Source organism: Boleophthalmus pectinirostris, unplaced genomic scaffold (assembly GCF_026225935.1).
Source record: "Boleophthalmus pectinirostris isolate CB_2022bp ecotype Guang Dong unplaced genomic scaffold, ASM2622593v1 HiC_scaffold_21, whole genome shotgun sequence".
Classification (NCBI taxonomy): Eukaryota; Metazoa; Chordata; class Actinopteri; order Gobiiformes; family Gobiidae; genus Boleophthalmus; species Boleophthalmus pectinirostris.
Window position 1 is genome coordinate 1,621,827 of NW_026571175.1, and position 16,739 is coordinate 1,638,565.

General features: G+C 41.8%; 1 protein-coding gene across 1 annotated transcript; it reads left to right on the forward strand.

Annotated features, from left to right (window-relative positions):
- Positions 1–1,537: 1,537 nt before the first annotated feature.
- Positions 1,538–16,183, forward strand: LOC110160832 (uncharacterized). Its single transcript, XM_055157356.1, has 9 exons — positions 1,538–1,576; positions 1,877–1,956; positions 7,407–7,718; positions 9,382–9,678; positions 11,844–11,900; positions 11,971–12,012; positions 14,427–14,534; positions 15,418–15,477; positions 15,744–16,183. The coding sequence occupies exons 2-9, from the start codon at positions 1,893–1,895 to the stop codon at positions 15,899–15,901; spliced, it is 1,098 nt and encodes a 365-aa protein (XP_055013331.1). The 5' UTR covers positions 1,538–1,576; positions 1,877–1,892; the 3' UTR covers positions 15,902–16,183.
- The last annotated feature ends 556 nt before the right edge of the window (positions 16,184–16,739 follow it).

The window sequence follows — 16,739 nt, forward strand, 5'->3', positions numbered from 1 at the left end:
GGGAGTCACTGCAGCTCTGTCCTCCGCCCAGAGCCTGAGATCAGACCAGCTCCTGTTGGTCGAGCCCAAAACTAGACTCAAGACGAGAGGTGACAGAGACTTTTTCTGTGGCAGCGGCCAGACTGTGGAACAACCTTCCTCTTCCAGTCAGATCCTCTCAGTCTGTAACACAGTTTAAGACCAGACTGAAAACTCACCTCTTCTCCCTGGTGTTTAGTACGAGCAAGTCAGGTTATCTTGGTGTTTTTAATGTAGTTTTCACATGTTTTCTGTATATATGTGTTTGTAACTGTTTCTTCTATGTTGTTGACTTGTATGTGAAGCACTTTAGTCAGCTGAAGTTGTTTTAAATGTGCTGTATATATAAAATTGAATTGAATTGAAAATATGGCCACTATACATTTATTTTCTTTAAGATAAAAAGCTAAATTTGAAAACCCACTCGGCCCTGTTTGGTCTCAGGGCTGAAGACTGTATCAAGTGGTGGTTTGAATATTGTTTAATGAAGTTACACATTGAGTTGAAGCTTAAACACTGAGATCTTATTTGTTGAATAGTACCATTGTGTTTCCTACATAATGGGTGACCTATGTGCTTCTAAGCAAATTCCTTTGCAGAACTGGGATTGTGGAGAAAACCAGCTGGCTTATCGAAACAGACTTGGTGTGATTTACAATGGTTTGGAGGGGGTTGTCACTTCCCCCAAAGAAGAAATGCTGACACTTCAAGGCGACGATTCAAGGTGGGAACCTGCTCAACATATTATATGCATATTCATATGGATGTTTATAAAAACTGGGTTGAAGTATTCAGAGGAGTCAGATGCCTGATGTAAGCTCTCTGTAACTTTGTAGGCAGTTAGGGACAACGATCTGACCCAGAGCTCTGTATTAGATTTGTATTGTCAATACATTTTTGTAATTTAAATTGATTGAGTCTAGTCATTTTTGATAGAACATGCCTAACAGGGCCCAAAAAACACCCTTTTTAGAAAAGCTAAAAAAGTTTAAATTATATAACTGTAAATATTAAGGCACTGTAAATGTATAAATGGTCAAATAACCCTCAAATTTGACATGGTGTATCCTGACACACGGGGAAAACTAGCAGAAAAATATTCTGGGGCTTGCTGCCTTTCTATTGTCAAATATCACCCTCAACATACACCAAAAGATAAAAAATGTCTGTCCACCTGACAAACTGTCATCAAAAGTGATCATTTTCAAGCATTTTATTGCATTTATCACTGCCTCAAATGTACACAAAAAACTTTATAAACCAAATTTATAAACTTCAATTTCAGCCCAAGATAACCTTTGTTTCTAGATGTGTGAAGAATCCCTCAGTCGTCCAGGTAGAATCCACGGCGAGGAGAAAATTCAGTTTATCGACTGGACAAAAGTTAGTTTGGTTGAAGATGTTTCTCAGCTCATCCGAGCTGCTTCTTCACTTCTGGTCAGACACTGGTGACACTTCCTTATATCTGCAGGGAGGAGCGAACTAACTGAAACTAACACACACACACTTGTTGTAACAGAACAATTCATGGCCATAATGAGAGCAACCACTGTGGAAGGTAAGAAAACAACACATTATATATATATATATATATATATATATATATATATATATATATATATATATATATATATATATATATATATATATATATATATATATATGTGTGTGTGTGTGTGTGTGTATGTATGTGTGTGTATATGTATATGTATGTATGTATGTATTACCTCATCTTTAACTCAAGTAGTTGAAACATGTCGTAGTGGGGGGAGGTCATCAGTCTGTGTCTGTCCACGACACGTTTCCACTGAGTTTGAGGAAGCTGTTTGATTCACACTGACACGAGCGACTCTTCCAGGAGTGTCTCTGTGACGATGGCCTTATGGATTGTTTGGCTCTTCCAGATTATTGGGTCGTCTGCTTCTGAAAATTCCTCAGGTAAAACTGGCTCCAAAATTTGAACGTTGACAAAGATGCATTGACTTTTTAGAATGTGATGATGTTGTAATGTCAGATGGAGCCTGTGTAACTCCATGTTTTTAAAGCAATCTCCAAACTTCTTATCCACAAATGTTGAACCTTCTCATTATTTCTTTGAGATTGGCTCCACAAATTTGTCTAATGAATCTTTTGTCCTTAAGACTTTTCACCTGAAACACTCATGTTTTTGAATTCTGTCCTGTTTCCAGCTCAGGTTATAGAAGGATTAAAGTTGTGATGTCACTTGAGCTCATCTATGTGTTTAAGACTTTGTTATACTGACAGATTAAAATACATTTAGATGATAATATTTATTGATGCTTTGCAGTGACATCACGTTCAGGGTGTTGTGCATGTATGTCTATGGCAGAATGTTCACAAGTTACCAAAAAAGTTGAAGGTTGTCTGAAAACTCGAGCGTTCATGGTCCTGTTCAGGAGTCTGATTTTCAACAAAAAGATGAGAGTGACGAACTGAAAAACTGTTGTTTCGTTCAGATGAGTTCGTTTGTGGACACTCACACAAGAATAGTGCTGGATTAGACCTGGTTCAGTCCTGGTTTAGTCCTGGTTTAGTTCTGGTTTAGTCCTGGTTCAGTCCTGGTTCAGACTTGGTTGAGTCCTGGTTTAGTTCTGGTTTAGTCCTGGTTCAGACTTGGTTTAATCCTGGTTTAGACCTGATTTAGTCCTGGTTCAGACTTGGTTTAGTCCTGGTTCAGACTTGGTTTAGTTTTGGTTTAGTCCTGGTTGAGTCCTGGTTTAGTCTTGGTTTAGTCCTGGTTCAGACTTGGTTTAGTCCTGGTTTTCTGGTCAGATCATGTTAAAATAAAGTTCTGATCAAAGTCTAACGAGGCGTCAGACAGAGCAGTGCCTACAGTTAGCGTCACAGCTCCAGGGAATGTGGACGACATCTCCAGCAAAATAGACAAACGAACATTTTCATTTCCATTATCCTCAAATGACTGTGCACTGTGTTTTTTAATTGAGTTGATGGAAAATGAATACACCGATTTCTATAATATTTCAGTTCGATATTTATGAGCCAATCCTATTTTTATAAAAGAGTCAAATAAAGACAGTGACACAGAGGACGTGTGGCTGTGGGAGATAAACAAGAACACACAAACAGGAAGTGCTGCTGATTCACACAACAACACACGCTTTAAAATAGAAACGAATAAAACTGAAGCTGAACTGTGCTGTTAGATTTAAAGATGCACTATGTCACTTTTCAGGGGGTAAACGTTAGACCGACACATCCGGGAACTGGACTGGTGAGAGATGTTCCCTCCTCTTTCGTTAACTAGAATGCAAATTAGGGTGAATAAACATACTTGGTACAGAACTCCAGGTGTACATAATAACTGAAAATACACCAGATCAATATGACTGACCAGGACGTGACCACTTTGCCTTTGACTGTGAAAGATACGTACAAAAGTATCGTTCAGCTGGGACCCTGAAATCAGTTAAACATAACGTCAACTGTCTTGGCTTGGTCTAGGGTCTGTTTACACGAGAACGCTTGTGGGTAAAAATGACAAAATATTTGAGCAGAAGTGCCTTTTGTTTAGACGGTGACAGTGTTTTTGGGGCTTAAAAATGCACAAATCTGAAACCAGCCTCCAGAGTGGAAAAGCTGAATACGCTCTGCCTCCGCTGTAGCGTTTCTGTCTACACTCAGGTGACCAAACGTCCGTTTGTCCCTGGACATGTCCGTTTTATTGTGTTTTTTTTATAAAGTGATGCAAATGTCCAGGTTTTCATTACCGTTCATTGGGACCATTAAATTGCCGTCTGGCATGCACACCCAATCAAATTCCACACACTTTTGTGTCACTGTATGCACACAGATTTACTCCAGAAAACACTTGTTTAAACACGGAATAAAAAGTGAAGACGTGACGCCACTTTTGTGTCTTCTGTTCAGACCATCGTCATTTAAACACTGAGACCCAAGCATTCATTTCCTGAATGAATTTTTTATTTTTATTTTTTACCGTCTTTAACATGATTTTACTAGGCCTCTAATGCAGAAAATCATTTTAAGTGCAGTTTTATCTTTTTTTCTTCGTTTTTTTTTTTTTTTTTTTTAATCTGTGGAAATGTTGCAAAATTGCAACAGCGAGCTTTAGTGGTTACAAACAATATTACAACTTCACATTTAATAAAAGCCAACTTTGTATTAGTTATTACTCACTCAATAAAATGAATGAATTTATTAATAAATTTGAAAAAAAAAAAAAAAAACAACACACATTTTTGCACTAAGTATAAGTACACAAAATGGCCCCATAGTTGATGTGACGCCTTGGAACCATTTCCAGTGCTTTGTTTTCATCCATCCACTTTGTGGACAACCTCAGTGTTACAGATGAACAAAAGCAAGACAAACTTTGGAAGATTAGGTCTTGGTTTGGTGCTAGACCCAGCAGGTTTATCCAGCACACTCCCTTGGTTCACATGGAAGTCACAGATTGTGCTGGAGATTCCTGTTCTTGCTCCGATCTTGAAGCTCCAGTGATGTGGTTTCTCATGTATATACTTCTGATTCCACCAGTGCTCTTTTCTCCCACGGGCACACGCGACCACACGCACAGAGCGTGGGCTTGTGTATCACGTGATCGCTTTGACCAATCAAAGTGAGAGGAGCAGAGCGGAGCCGGAGCTAACAATTATAGTAAAGTGTTTTTTAAGACAACTGAAGGATTTTGAGCTGAGAAAAAGTTTATGATCCAAAAATAGGTAAAAATTTCCAACAAATCTGACATTTTTGAAAGTTGTAGGTCCCTGTCAGACAAACATGAGCAGTTTATGTTTACATTGTGCTCTATGAGAAAAAGCTTGTCTCGGCCCATGGGATTTTTTCCACTGAAGTTCCAGTGAGTCACTACATCAACTGGAGGCAGATACAAGCAGCAAATACACTATCCAGTTATTTTCATAGATCCATGGTTGGTACTTCTTCATAAATGACTCCAACCATGGTCTAATCTTCCAAAGTTTGTCTTGCTTCTGTTCATCTGTAACACTGAGGTTGTCCACAATGTGGAAGGATGAAAGCAAAACACTGGAAACACTTCTCACTGTCACTGTTCTCTGATTCTATTTCAATATGATACAATTTTATATATTACACAACTATAAACACACACACACCTGTCCATCTGTTCTATTGGCTCAACACTCAGGGCTGAGGGATTCTCTGTGTAACAGGGACGCCCTTTGTAACCCAGTGTTGCGTTTTTGCAACATTTACTTAAATCACTCTAAATCACGTGTAGTATACTTTAAAAAAAAACATATTTAACTTTTCTAACACTAAACATGGGTGGTCAGTAGAAGGCAGCCATGCCTTTTGACTCTGGAATGTGATATTCACTCCAATATTCATATTTCCCATCCAAAAATGTGTGTGTGATGTAAGACAGAGTGTTGGGTGCTGCTGGGATGTGCAGTTTTTGTTACATTCAGTCAATGTGAAGCAAAACTAGACACATCGAAATAAATGTCTCAGAGGGTTAGTTATGGTAGTTATGGGAATAACTGTGTGAAGAAAACATGACAGGGCCTAATGTAAACAGTCTGTGTTGTTTATTGTTCCATCGGGAGGGAATATGAGGTTATGACTTTACACATCACTGGTAGCATAGGTTATGTTTGATAAATTAACCCACCTGTTACAAAGTGTTCTCCACACACAAAAGTATGTAGTGATGCAGAGTCCCACAGCTTCCTGTTGGGCTCTTCTCTTCGTATGATTTGTCGCCATAATTTTCTTCTGACAGGATTTTTTGTGGACATGGCAGGGGAATGAATTTCAGCGAAGGTTTCTTAGCTTTATTGTTTGTACACCCAACCACACAGCAGCTCTTTGACATGTCTAACACGAACAACAACGGTCACTAAGACAGATTTATTTCTTGCTCTGAGGGATCGTTTTCCCCATAAAAGGAGTGTGCTGCCAACAACATGCTCTGTGTGACGTGGGTCTGGTTGTGCATGTTGGATTGAACACATTGATCCATTCCACGACTGAATTTATCCAAATGATTTTAGTGAAAGTGTGTGGAGTTTAAAACACAGTGGAGCACCTCCTCTATCATAGGGTGACCATATTTCCATTTGTGAAAACCCTGACACCTTTTTTACAGCGTATTAACACGTATTGTGTATTACAGGTGGGTAGTAATTAAACACGGGTGGGTCAGGACTAAACCAGGTCTAAACCAGGACTAATCTTGGAGTTAAGAAAGAGAACGCCGAGCACCAATTGCCGCGTTTACCTCCGTGAGGTGCGGAGCTGAGCCGGTCCTTTCTCCTGCGTCACCTCCGAGCCTGTCCTGACACTGAGTCCTGGTTTAGTCCTGGGTTAGTCCTGGTTTAGTCTTGGTTCAGTCCGTGGGGTTGGCAGTGCAAAAGTTTGATATAATCTCGGGTTAACGGGCAGGTGCGGCGTTGTACTGCGCGGGTGCGGTGTTGTACTGCGCGGGTGCGGCGTTGTACCGCGCGGGTGCGCGTGTACCGCGCGGGTGCGGCGTTGTACCGCGCGGGTGCGGCGTTGTACCTGCGCAGGTGCGGTGTTGTACTGCGGGTCTCCAAAAACTGAGCTGTGCAGGATTCTGCGCTGTCGGCTCCATTACGAAATAAATGAACCTTCAGTTTGTTACATAAAGAAGGAGGAAAATAACACAAGGACGACAGCAGCAAGAAGTTTTAAGAAGGATGTAAAAAGGGTTGCACCTGTCCTGTCTGAGAAAAGTGTATAAAGTTTGTGCTGAGGGGTTTTACAGACTTAAAACAGATAGAATAATTGTAAAATATAAAGTTGACTACTTTGCAGATTTCACCTATCGCAGGTTATTTTTAGAACATAACCCCCGTGATAAACGAGGGACACTGTACTCTCACCTCACAAACTGTGCACATGACCTTGTCCAAGTCATTGTTAAATGTGCTTTTGTGCTTCGTCGTGTTGCAGACTGACCGACTGTCTGTGTCTCACTCCTTCTGAGTCACAGACGCTACGAGAGACGCTCAGTTTAATGTCCCCAATGAACGGAAATGAAAACCTGGACATTTTCATCACTTTATTAAAAAAAAACCCGATGCCCAGGACAATACGCAAAATACGGACATGTCCGAGGAAAAAAGGACATTTGGTCACCCTACTCTATCACCACATGACATCACAAGGTGGAACAAGAGTGTATAATGTTTGAGAGAAGAACTCAGACTAAATGTGCAGGTTTGTGTGTTAAACGTGTGAATGAAACAAAACACAACTCCAGGTGTGTGTGTGACGAGGAAACAACATTAGAACAGAGATCAGAGCAAACTTCTACTTTTTGTTTTCTAAGTGTGTGACAAACCTGTGGTCAGTTGTGCAGTTCTCCCTGTGGCCTGCAGATGGCGCTATGGTGTGGCGCGTGTCTGTCCCAGAACATCATCTCCTGTGTCTGCCCTGTGGACCCAGTCTGGAGAACAACCAAGACTTCAGCTGGACTCACGGGGTTCAGGAGGTCCCCCCTCACCCTCGAGACCAAGACCCGGATCAAAACCAGGATCAAAACCAGGATCAAGACCAGGATCAAGACCAGGACCACTGGAGGTTCAGTGTGAGATCCAACGGGACCCTGTGCCTCCTGAGTCTGCGGACTTCAGACAGCGGAGTGTACTTCTGCAACGGAGAACTGAGAGCCCAGCTGCAGGTCCTGTCAGGTCTGAACCAGGACTAAACCAGGACTAAAACAGGACTAGACCAGGTAAACCAGGACTAAACCAGGACTAAACCAGGTCTGAAACCAGGAACCAGGACTAAACCAGGACTAAACCAGGTCTGAACCAGGACTAAACCAGGACTAAACCAGGTCTGAACCAGGACTAAACCAGGACTGGACTAAACCAGGTCTGAACTAAACCAGGACTAAACCAGGAAACCAGGACTAAACCAGGACTAAACCAGGACTAAACCAGGTGAACCAGGACTAAACCAGGACTAAACCAGGACTAAACCAGGTCTGAACAAGGACTAAACCAGGACTAAACCAGGACTAAACCAGGTCTGAACCAGGACTAAACCAGGAGGAACTAAACCAGGACTAAACCAGGACTAAACCAGGTCTACCTAAACCAGGACTAACCAGGACTGAACCAGGACTGGACTAAACCAGGACTAAACCAGGTCTGAACCAGGACTAAACCAGGTCTGACTAAACCAGGACTAAACCAGGTCTGACTAAACCAAGGACTAAACCAGGACTAAACCAGGAAACTGAACCAGACTAAACCAGGAACTAAACCAGGTCTGAAACCCAGGACTAAACCAGGTCTGAAACCAGGACCCAGGACTAAACCAGGACTGGTCTAAACCAGGACTGAACCAGGACTGAACCAGGACTAAACCAGGTGAACCACTAGGACTAAACCAGGACTAAACCAGGTCTGAAACCAGGACTAAACCAGGACTAAACCAGGACTGAACCAGGACTGAACCAGGTCTGAACAAGGACTAAACCAGGACTAAACCAGGTCTGAACCAGGACTAAACCAGGACTAAACCAGGACTGAACCAGGACTGAAAACCAGGACTCCAGTGAACCAGGACTAAACCAGGACTAAACCAGGACTGGACTAAACCAGGACTAAACCAGGACTAAACCAGGTCTGAACCAGGACTAAACCAGGACTAAACCAGGACTAAACCAGGACTAAACCAGGTCTGAACCAGGACTAAACCAGGACTACACTAAGACTAAACAAGGACTACACCAGGACTAAACCAAGTCTAAACCAGGTCTGAATTTGGACTTAACCAGATCAGAACCAGGTCTAAACCAGGACTAAACTAGGTCTGAATTTGGACTAAACCAGGACTAAACCAGGACTAAACCAGGTCTAAACCAGGGTTGAATCTGGACTAAACCTGGACTAAACCAGGACTAAACCAGGTCTAAACTAGGTCTGAATTTGGACTAAACCAGGACTAAACCAGGACTAAACCAGGTCTAAACCAGGTCTCAATCTGGACTAAACCAGATCTGAACAAGGTCTGAACAAGCACTAAACCAGGACTAAATTAAACCAGATCTGAACCAGATCTGAACCTGCAGTCAACCAGATCTGGAACAGGACTAAACCAGGACCAAACCAGGTCTGAACCAATACTGTACCTTAAACTCAGACTAAACTAAGTCTAACCAGGTCGAACGTGGTCTAAACTAGGACAACAAAACAAAAAACAAATAAAAAGCATATCTAACCCAAGACTAAACCCGAGACTAAACCCGAGACTAAACCAGAGACTAAACCAGAGACTAAACCAGAGACTAAACCAGGACTTCCCCAGGTCTGACCCAGGTCGCTGGTCTTGGTCTCTCTCCAGGTGAGGTGTTCTGTGTTCGGGTCGGCTGGACTCTGCTGCTCCCCTGCTCCTCCTCCTTCATCAAATCTCGGCAGCGCTGGTCCTGGAGAAAGTCCCAGTCCGGGTCTCAGTCCGGATCTAGGTCCAGATGGGAGCCCGTCCTGAGCCGGTCCAAAGGGGGCGCTGTGGTGCTGGAGAGACCGGACCCTCGACTCGGCTTTGAACATGGAGCTTTGAGCATTTCATCTGTGCAAGTCCACGATGCCGGAGAATATCGCTGCAACTCCCAACGCCTGGGAACTGTCCAAGTGCTGCCAGGTACACAACACACCTGACTTAGTCCTGGTTTAGTCCTGACTTAGTCCTGACTTAGTCCTGACTTAGTCCTGAGTTTAGTCCTGACTTAGTCCTGAGTTAGTCCTGGTTTAGTCCTAACTTAGTCCTGGTTTAGTCCTGACTTAGTCCAGGTTTAGTCTGGTTTAGCCGCATTTTAGTCCTGCTTTACACCTGTTCTAGTCCTAGTTTAGTCCTGGTTTACTCCTGAATTAGTCCTATGTCCTGGTTTAGTCCTGGTTAACACCTGGTTTAGTTCTGGTTTAGTTCTGGTTTAGTCCTGGTTCAACTGCTGCTTTACAACATTCTAGTAAAACCATCTGAATCTGATGACAAAGCTTGTGTAAACTGGTCGAGCACATTCTGGAGCATCTCATCGAACCAGGAAACTATTTCTGCACCTTATTTGACTCGATTTCAGAAATAGTCAGTTTCTAGTAAAGACTTTTGACTTTTCACACTAAAACAATGGGAACATGTTCAATATTTTTCTTTAAGAATGAACATGTGGGTTTAAAAGCCTGAATGATCTTTATACAGTTTGTTATTTCATTTCATATGGACCGTTTTTCAAGCAAAAAGTGACAATTTATTTTATTTATTATTTATTTATTTTATTTTACTTATTTTGCACATATAACATGACAATAAAAAGAAACAGACTACATAAAAAGCAGGTGCCGGAAGAGGCAAAAAACCCAGTAGGGTTATGAATACATAAAAAATTTTACATTATCACTGTGCATAATATATATATATATATATATATATATATATATATATATATATATATATATATATATATATATATATATATATTATATATATATATATATATATATATATATATATATATATATATATATATATATATTACATTAAACTACTAGTGTTAGAGTGAGCATTTAGAGGGGATTGGAACGCATGTAAGACTTCTTTTTATTGACTTTTCATCTGCGTTCAACACAATCCAACCACATATTCTTTGTAAAAGACTTTTAGAACATGTTAGCCTTGATTTTAATATTGTGGTGTGGATTCTTGATTTTTTAGCACAGAGAACACAAAGAGTAAGAGTGAATGGTGTCCTTTCTGACCAGATGGTGTCATCAACCGGATCACCGCCACCGCAGGGATGTGTTCTTTCATCCCTGCTGTTCATACTGTACACCAATAAGTGTCAGAGCAGTTGTGAGAATAGAACTATAATAAAATATGTGGATGATTCTCTCATTGTGAGCTCGCTTCACAAAAATGAAAACCAACATGGGCCAATTGTTGAGGACTTTGTAAAATGGTGTGAAGAGTCAAATCTGCACCTAAATGTTTCCAAAACGAAGGATATGATTATTGACTTTCGAAAGCGAGCGCCTCAGTGTGACGTCACAGAGATAAAGGGGCAGTCAGCTGAGTGTGTGGACTCATAGAAGTATCTTAGAACACTCATTGAGTCAAAATTGAGTTTTGATGATAATTGTTCTGGTGTGTGTAAAAGAGGCACCAGCGCCTTCACTGTCTGAGAAAGTTTTCCTTTCACCGTGTAGACAGAACCATGATGACACTGTTTTATAACATTTATGGAATCAGTTTTAACATTTTCATTAGTCTCGTGGTTTAGGAGCGTCTCTGCTAAAAACAAGAACTCCCTGAATCAGTCAGTTAAATGGGCGAGTAAGGTGATTGTTCATCCTCAGAGCCGCTGGACTCTCTGTAGTCGAGACAGTTACAGACGACGTCCCAGAGGATTTTAAAAGACGTGCAACATCCACTAAACTCAGAGTTTCAGCTGCTTCTCTCTGGTCAAAGGCTTTTAGTCCCAAGATCTAGAACGAATCATTTTAAAAGGAGCTTCGTTCCGGTTACTATCGTACTTATGAATAAACTGTAATCTATTTATCTAAGATTGTGTGTTTTTAACATATTTAATATTTATTGTGATTTTAGCCAAGCGTGATGGATGAATTTAACTAATTGTTTATAGAACAAACCATTCTGCACTGGAGCCCTGGAGCACTTTATTTTGTAATTGTGTTTTTATACGTGTTTTGTGGATGAATGAAATGTGAAATGTGGAGCCTGCCTCTCAAATCTGCAAAGCAAATTTACATACGAGTATGAATAAAGCGACCGAACCTAACCTTTGTTTTCAGAGATGGGACCGACCTCCTCCTCGCCTCACAGCAGCTCAGCGCCCTCTAGAGGCACAGGTCAGTCTCTGCTCCAACATGAAACACTCTCAACCTTTGACCTCTCAAACTGCAAACTTTGTCTTTGTAGATTTTGCAGAGGAAAAGAGGAAAGAGAAGACACCAGAAAACGGTTTGTGAATTAAAACGTGTTAAAAAAGTTGAATTTTCACATTTTTCAAATAAAAAGGCTGATTAGAGGACAGTGTTTAATCCTAACTTCTGATTGGTTCCTAAATCCTTTAAAGTTAGTGATGTGTTAAATACTCATCTCTGATTGGTTAATAGACTGTTATCATGGCCTCTGATTGGTTCCAGTTCTCCACATGTTGTTAATGTGCTCAATGCTCGACTCTGATTGGTTAATACAGTCTTGCCTCTGTCCTTGCCTCTGATTCGTCCCCCAGTTGTCCTGGTGTTGGCCGTGTGTTAAATACTCGTCTCTGATTGGTGGACAGTGTATAATCCTTACTTCTGATTGGTCTCCAGTTCCCTTCATGTTGGTAGTGTGTTAAATCCTTTTCTCTGATTGGTTATTACGCTGGTATTCTTGGCTCTGATTGGTCTCCTCACATTGGCTATGTGTTGAATGCTTGTCTCTGATTGGTTAACGGACTATTATCCTCTGATTGGCCCCTAGTTCTACTGATGTTAGTAATAATACATCTTTATTCAAGGACTTTTAAAAACAAGGTTTAGAAAGTGATGTACAAACAGCAATGAATGATACAAAAAATATTAAAAAAACTGCAGACAGAAAGCACAAAAACAATGATGCAAACAATCCAATTTATTATAAAGAATAAGTCAAAAGACATAGAGAAAATAGAGTCAAGGAATAAAAGGAAGCTAAAACCAGTTAAAGGAAGACCATCCGATCAAAAAGAGTCTTAAGAAGTGATTTAAAAGATGATAGTGATGGTGTAAGCTTCATCTTCTCAAGCAGGTCGTTCCAAAGCCGAGGCACCTGGACTGAAAAGGTACATCACCTTCGTCTGGAGCCTGGACTCTGGAACAGCCACAAGGACCTGCCTGAAGATCTAAACCTGATGAGGAACAACCACAAGGACCTGAGGGTCTAAGACTGAAGATGAACATCCACAAGGACCTGAGGGTCTAAGACTGAAGATGAACAGCCACAAGGACCTGCCCGAGGATCTAAGCCTGAAGAGGAACAATGACATGGACCTGTCTGAGGATCTAAGGATGAAGAGGAACAACCACAGGGACCTGAGGATCTAAGACTGAAGATGAACAGCCACAAGGACCTGCCTGAGGATCTAAGGCTGAAGAGGAACAACCACAGTGACCTGAGGATCTAAGACTGACGAAGAAGAGGAACAGCCACAGGGATCTGCCCGAGGATCTAAAGGTGAAGAAGAACAGCCACAGGAACCTGAGGATCTAAGACTGAAGAGAAACAACCACATGAACCTGCCCGAGGATCAAGGACTGAAGAGGAACAACCACATGGACCTGAAGGTCTAAGATTGAAGAGGAACAACCACTGGGACCTGCCTGAAGATCTAAGCCTGAAGAGGAACAATGGGAACAATGACATGGACCTGTCTGAGGATCTAAGGATGAAGAGGAACAGCCACAGAGACCTGAGGATCTAAGACTGAAGAAGAAGAGGAACAGCCACAGGGATCTGCCCGAGGATCTAAAGGTGAAGAAGAACAGCCACAGGAACCTGAGGATCTAAGACTGAAGAGGAACAACCACATGAACCTGCCCGAGGATCAAGGACTGAAGAGAAACAACCACATGAACCTGCCCGAGGATCAAGGACTGAAGAGAAACAACCACATGAACCTGCCTGAGGATCAAGGACTGAAGAGAAACAACCACATGAACCTGCCCGAGGATCAAGGACTGAAGAGAAACAACCACATGAACCTGCTTGAGGATCTAAGACTGAAGAGGAACAACCACATGAACCTGCCTGAGGAACTGTGGCTGTGGGAGGCTCATACGGAGTTAAAAGTTCTGAAATGTACCTTAGCACAAGACTTAAACAAGCTTTAAAAGTGATCAGTAAAATCTTCAAATTGATTCTCAAACCCACAGGAGCCAGTGAAGGAAAGTAAAACAGGGTCATGTGTTGATGTTGAACCAGTGAGGAGAAGAGCTGCTGCTTCTGAACCAGTCGGAGGTGGGAGATGGATTTGGAGTGGAGTCCGGAGAGGAGGGAGTTGTAATACTGTAGACGGGAGAAGACGAGCGCGTGGACGACTTTTTCAAGATCAGAACGGGAGAGGATATGTTTGATTTTACTAATTGTGCGGAGGTGGAGAAAACAGGAGTGGGTGACTTTTGATATGAAGGTGGAAGATGAAGTGTTTATATGCTTGTCTCTGATTGGTTAATGCTGTATAATCCTCACTTCTGATTGGTCACTTGTTCTTCCGATATTGGTTGTGATTTGTTAAAGACATGTCCCTGATTTGTGGACAGAGTACAGTCCTTGCCTCTGATTGGTTAATAAACTGTTATCCTTAGCTGATTGGTTAATAGAGTGTAATTCTTGGCTCTGATTGGTTCCAGTTTTCCTGATGGGCGTGGTCTGTCTGAGCCTGATGGTCCTGCTCACCTCTTCTGTTTGTGTTTTCCTCCTCGCTGTGAAGTGTCGGAGGAAGAGACGCAGAAGGAAAGGTAACGTCTGCAACATTTCGTTTATTTACATTTCGTTTATTATAATTTCACAAATAAAATCACAATCTGCCCGTCTCCATGGAGATAGGGAAGTTAAACGCTGCTGTGGGACATTGCAGACAAGGCAATCACATCTCCATGGAGACAAGCAGGTGTCAGACCCTCCAACTGAAAAGTTCCATGATGAAGCTTTATATGCTATTTTAACACACACCTGGAGTTGTGTTTTGTTTCGTTCTCATATTTTAACACACAAAACCTGCAGATTTAGGCTGAGTTCTTTTCTCAAACTGACAAATGATAAAAATCTCCGCTCCACCTTGTGATGTCATATGGTAATACAGGAAGTGCTTCACTGTGTTTGTTCTTCACTAGAATAAATACTAGTACTAATAATAAAGGATTATTCAAACAAGTGTGAGTGAAACAAAACACTGCTCCAGGTTTTTGAGCAGAAAATGACCCTTACTGGAAAATGTAAGAATGGGTAAGGCACAAACACGAGGCACTCCGACTGAATATATTAAAAGTCCTTTATTACATGAAGGGACGCCCACACTTTTCGACCAGCAGGATGGTCTTCGTCAGGGCAAAGAGCTTTCAACTTTGCCCTGACGAACACCATTCTTACCCATTCCATACCCATTCTTACATTTTCCAGTAAGGGTCATTTTCTGCTCAAAGATCACTGTTTTAACCCTCGTAGAGCACCTCTACTTCTATTTTTTTACTCTTTTAAGACTCAGTGAAGCACTCTGTCTTCTTTTTTTCTTCATCTGACAGCTCCAGGTTTGTTTTTGAGGAGGTAATAGTGTTAGAACGTGGTTTAAAAGTCCATTTTGTTTAATATAGGAACTTTAATTTGCAAGATCTTTTCTTGTAGAGAAACAGAGTCCTGAGTCGACTGAGCTGCATCCGTGGACCACAGCCCTGAAACCAGACGGTAAAAAAGAAATATATAAATATGGGTTACTTTACTTCTGTGGGTATGAACTGTAACACATAACATATTAGATCATGATGTTTCTTTTTATTGTTTTGAAAATGATATAGTCACCAAAAATACAGTTTATTTCTGTGCTAAAACAAAAGAAAGCAATTTGTATAATACCTCCTCTTTCAAAAGAAAAGCAGTGGCGCCCTCTTGTGGTCCTCTTCTCTCAGGTTGAAACCCACAGCTCAGTGTAACGTGAACGTGTTTCTGCACAGAGGAGAGTGAGCCGGAGTGTCCAAGCCCGGAGGAGGAGGCTGAAGATGGGATACACTACGCCTCCCTGGGCCGCCCCACCTGGAAGCACCGCCCTGCCCCGACCACCGGGGGCAGCCAGGAGCACAGGGTCATCTACTCCACCATCTGCACCAAATGATCACATGTTCATATTTAAAGTCTCTGTACCTGTTTTTGTTTGTTTGTTTGTTTTTGTTTTCTGTCTTAAATACATGAAAAAACAAATTAGTTCATTTTAAAGAGTTTGCAGTGGTCCAGAGTTTTTCACTTCCCTTATGCCTTACCTTAGAATAGATTCAGAAGAATAGAATAGAATGGAACAGAATAGAAAGCCTTTATTGTCATTATACAGTATAATGAAATTCAGAGCTGCTCTGTCAAAGTGCAAGAATTAATTAATAAATAAAACTAATGAACAGTTCTCATTAAGTTTGGTGACAGCTTTGGGGAAGAAGTTGTCCCTGAGTATTTTGGTCTTTGCTGGAATTGACCTGAAGCTCCTGCCAGAAGACAACAGGTTGAACAGGTGAATCCAGGGTGTGTATTGTCTTTAATGAATTTCCTCGCTCTGCTGAGACAGCGGGAGTTGTATAATGTTCTTAAGGAAGGCAGAGGGCAGACAGTAATGTCCTGTGCAGAGTTGGTGATCGTCTGCAGACACTTACTGTCGGCCTCTGTGCAGCGAGAGCCACACTGACACAGCAGAGGTCAGCAGCTCTCAAAGGTGGAATGATAGAAGGTCAGCAGCAGCTTGTGTTTAGTTGCTCCTTCCTGAGCACCTCAGGAAGTGCAGCCGCTGCTGGGCCTTTTTGACCAGTGCTGAGGTGTTGACTGACCAGGAGAAATCCACAGAGATGTGAACCTCAAGGAATTTGAAGGTCTCCACTCACTCCACACTTTGGTCGTTGATGTACAGGGGGTCGGGGGGGCTCTGTTCCTCTGAAAGTCCAGGATGAGTTCCTTAGTCTTGGTGATGT

What these genes read in the sequence shown, in the direction of transcription:
- LOC110160832 (XM_055157356.1), top strand. Translation starts at nt 1,893, where the DNA reads ATGGCCTTATGGATTGTTTGGCTCTTCCAGATTATTGGGTCGTCTGCT. An exon ending in AGAGAAGACACCAGAAAACG is followed by an intron (nt 12,013 to 14,426) that starts GTTTGTGAATTA and finishes GATTGGTTCCAG; the next exon opens with TTTTCCTGATGGGCGTGGTC. An exon ending in GAAGAGACGCAGAAGGAAAG is followed by an intron (nt 14,535 to 15,417) that starts GTAACGTCTGCA and finishes CTTTTCTTGTAG; the next exon opens with AGAAACAGAGTCCTGAGTCG.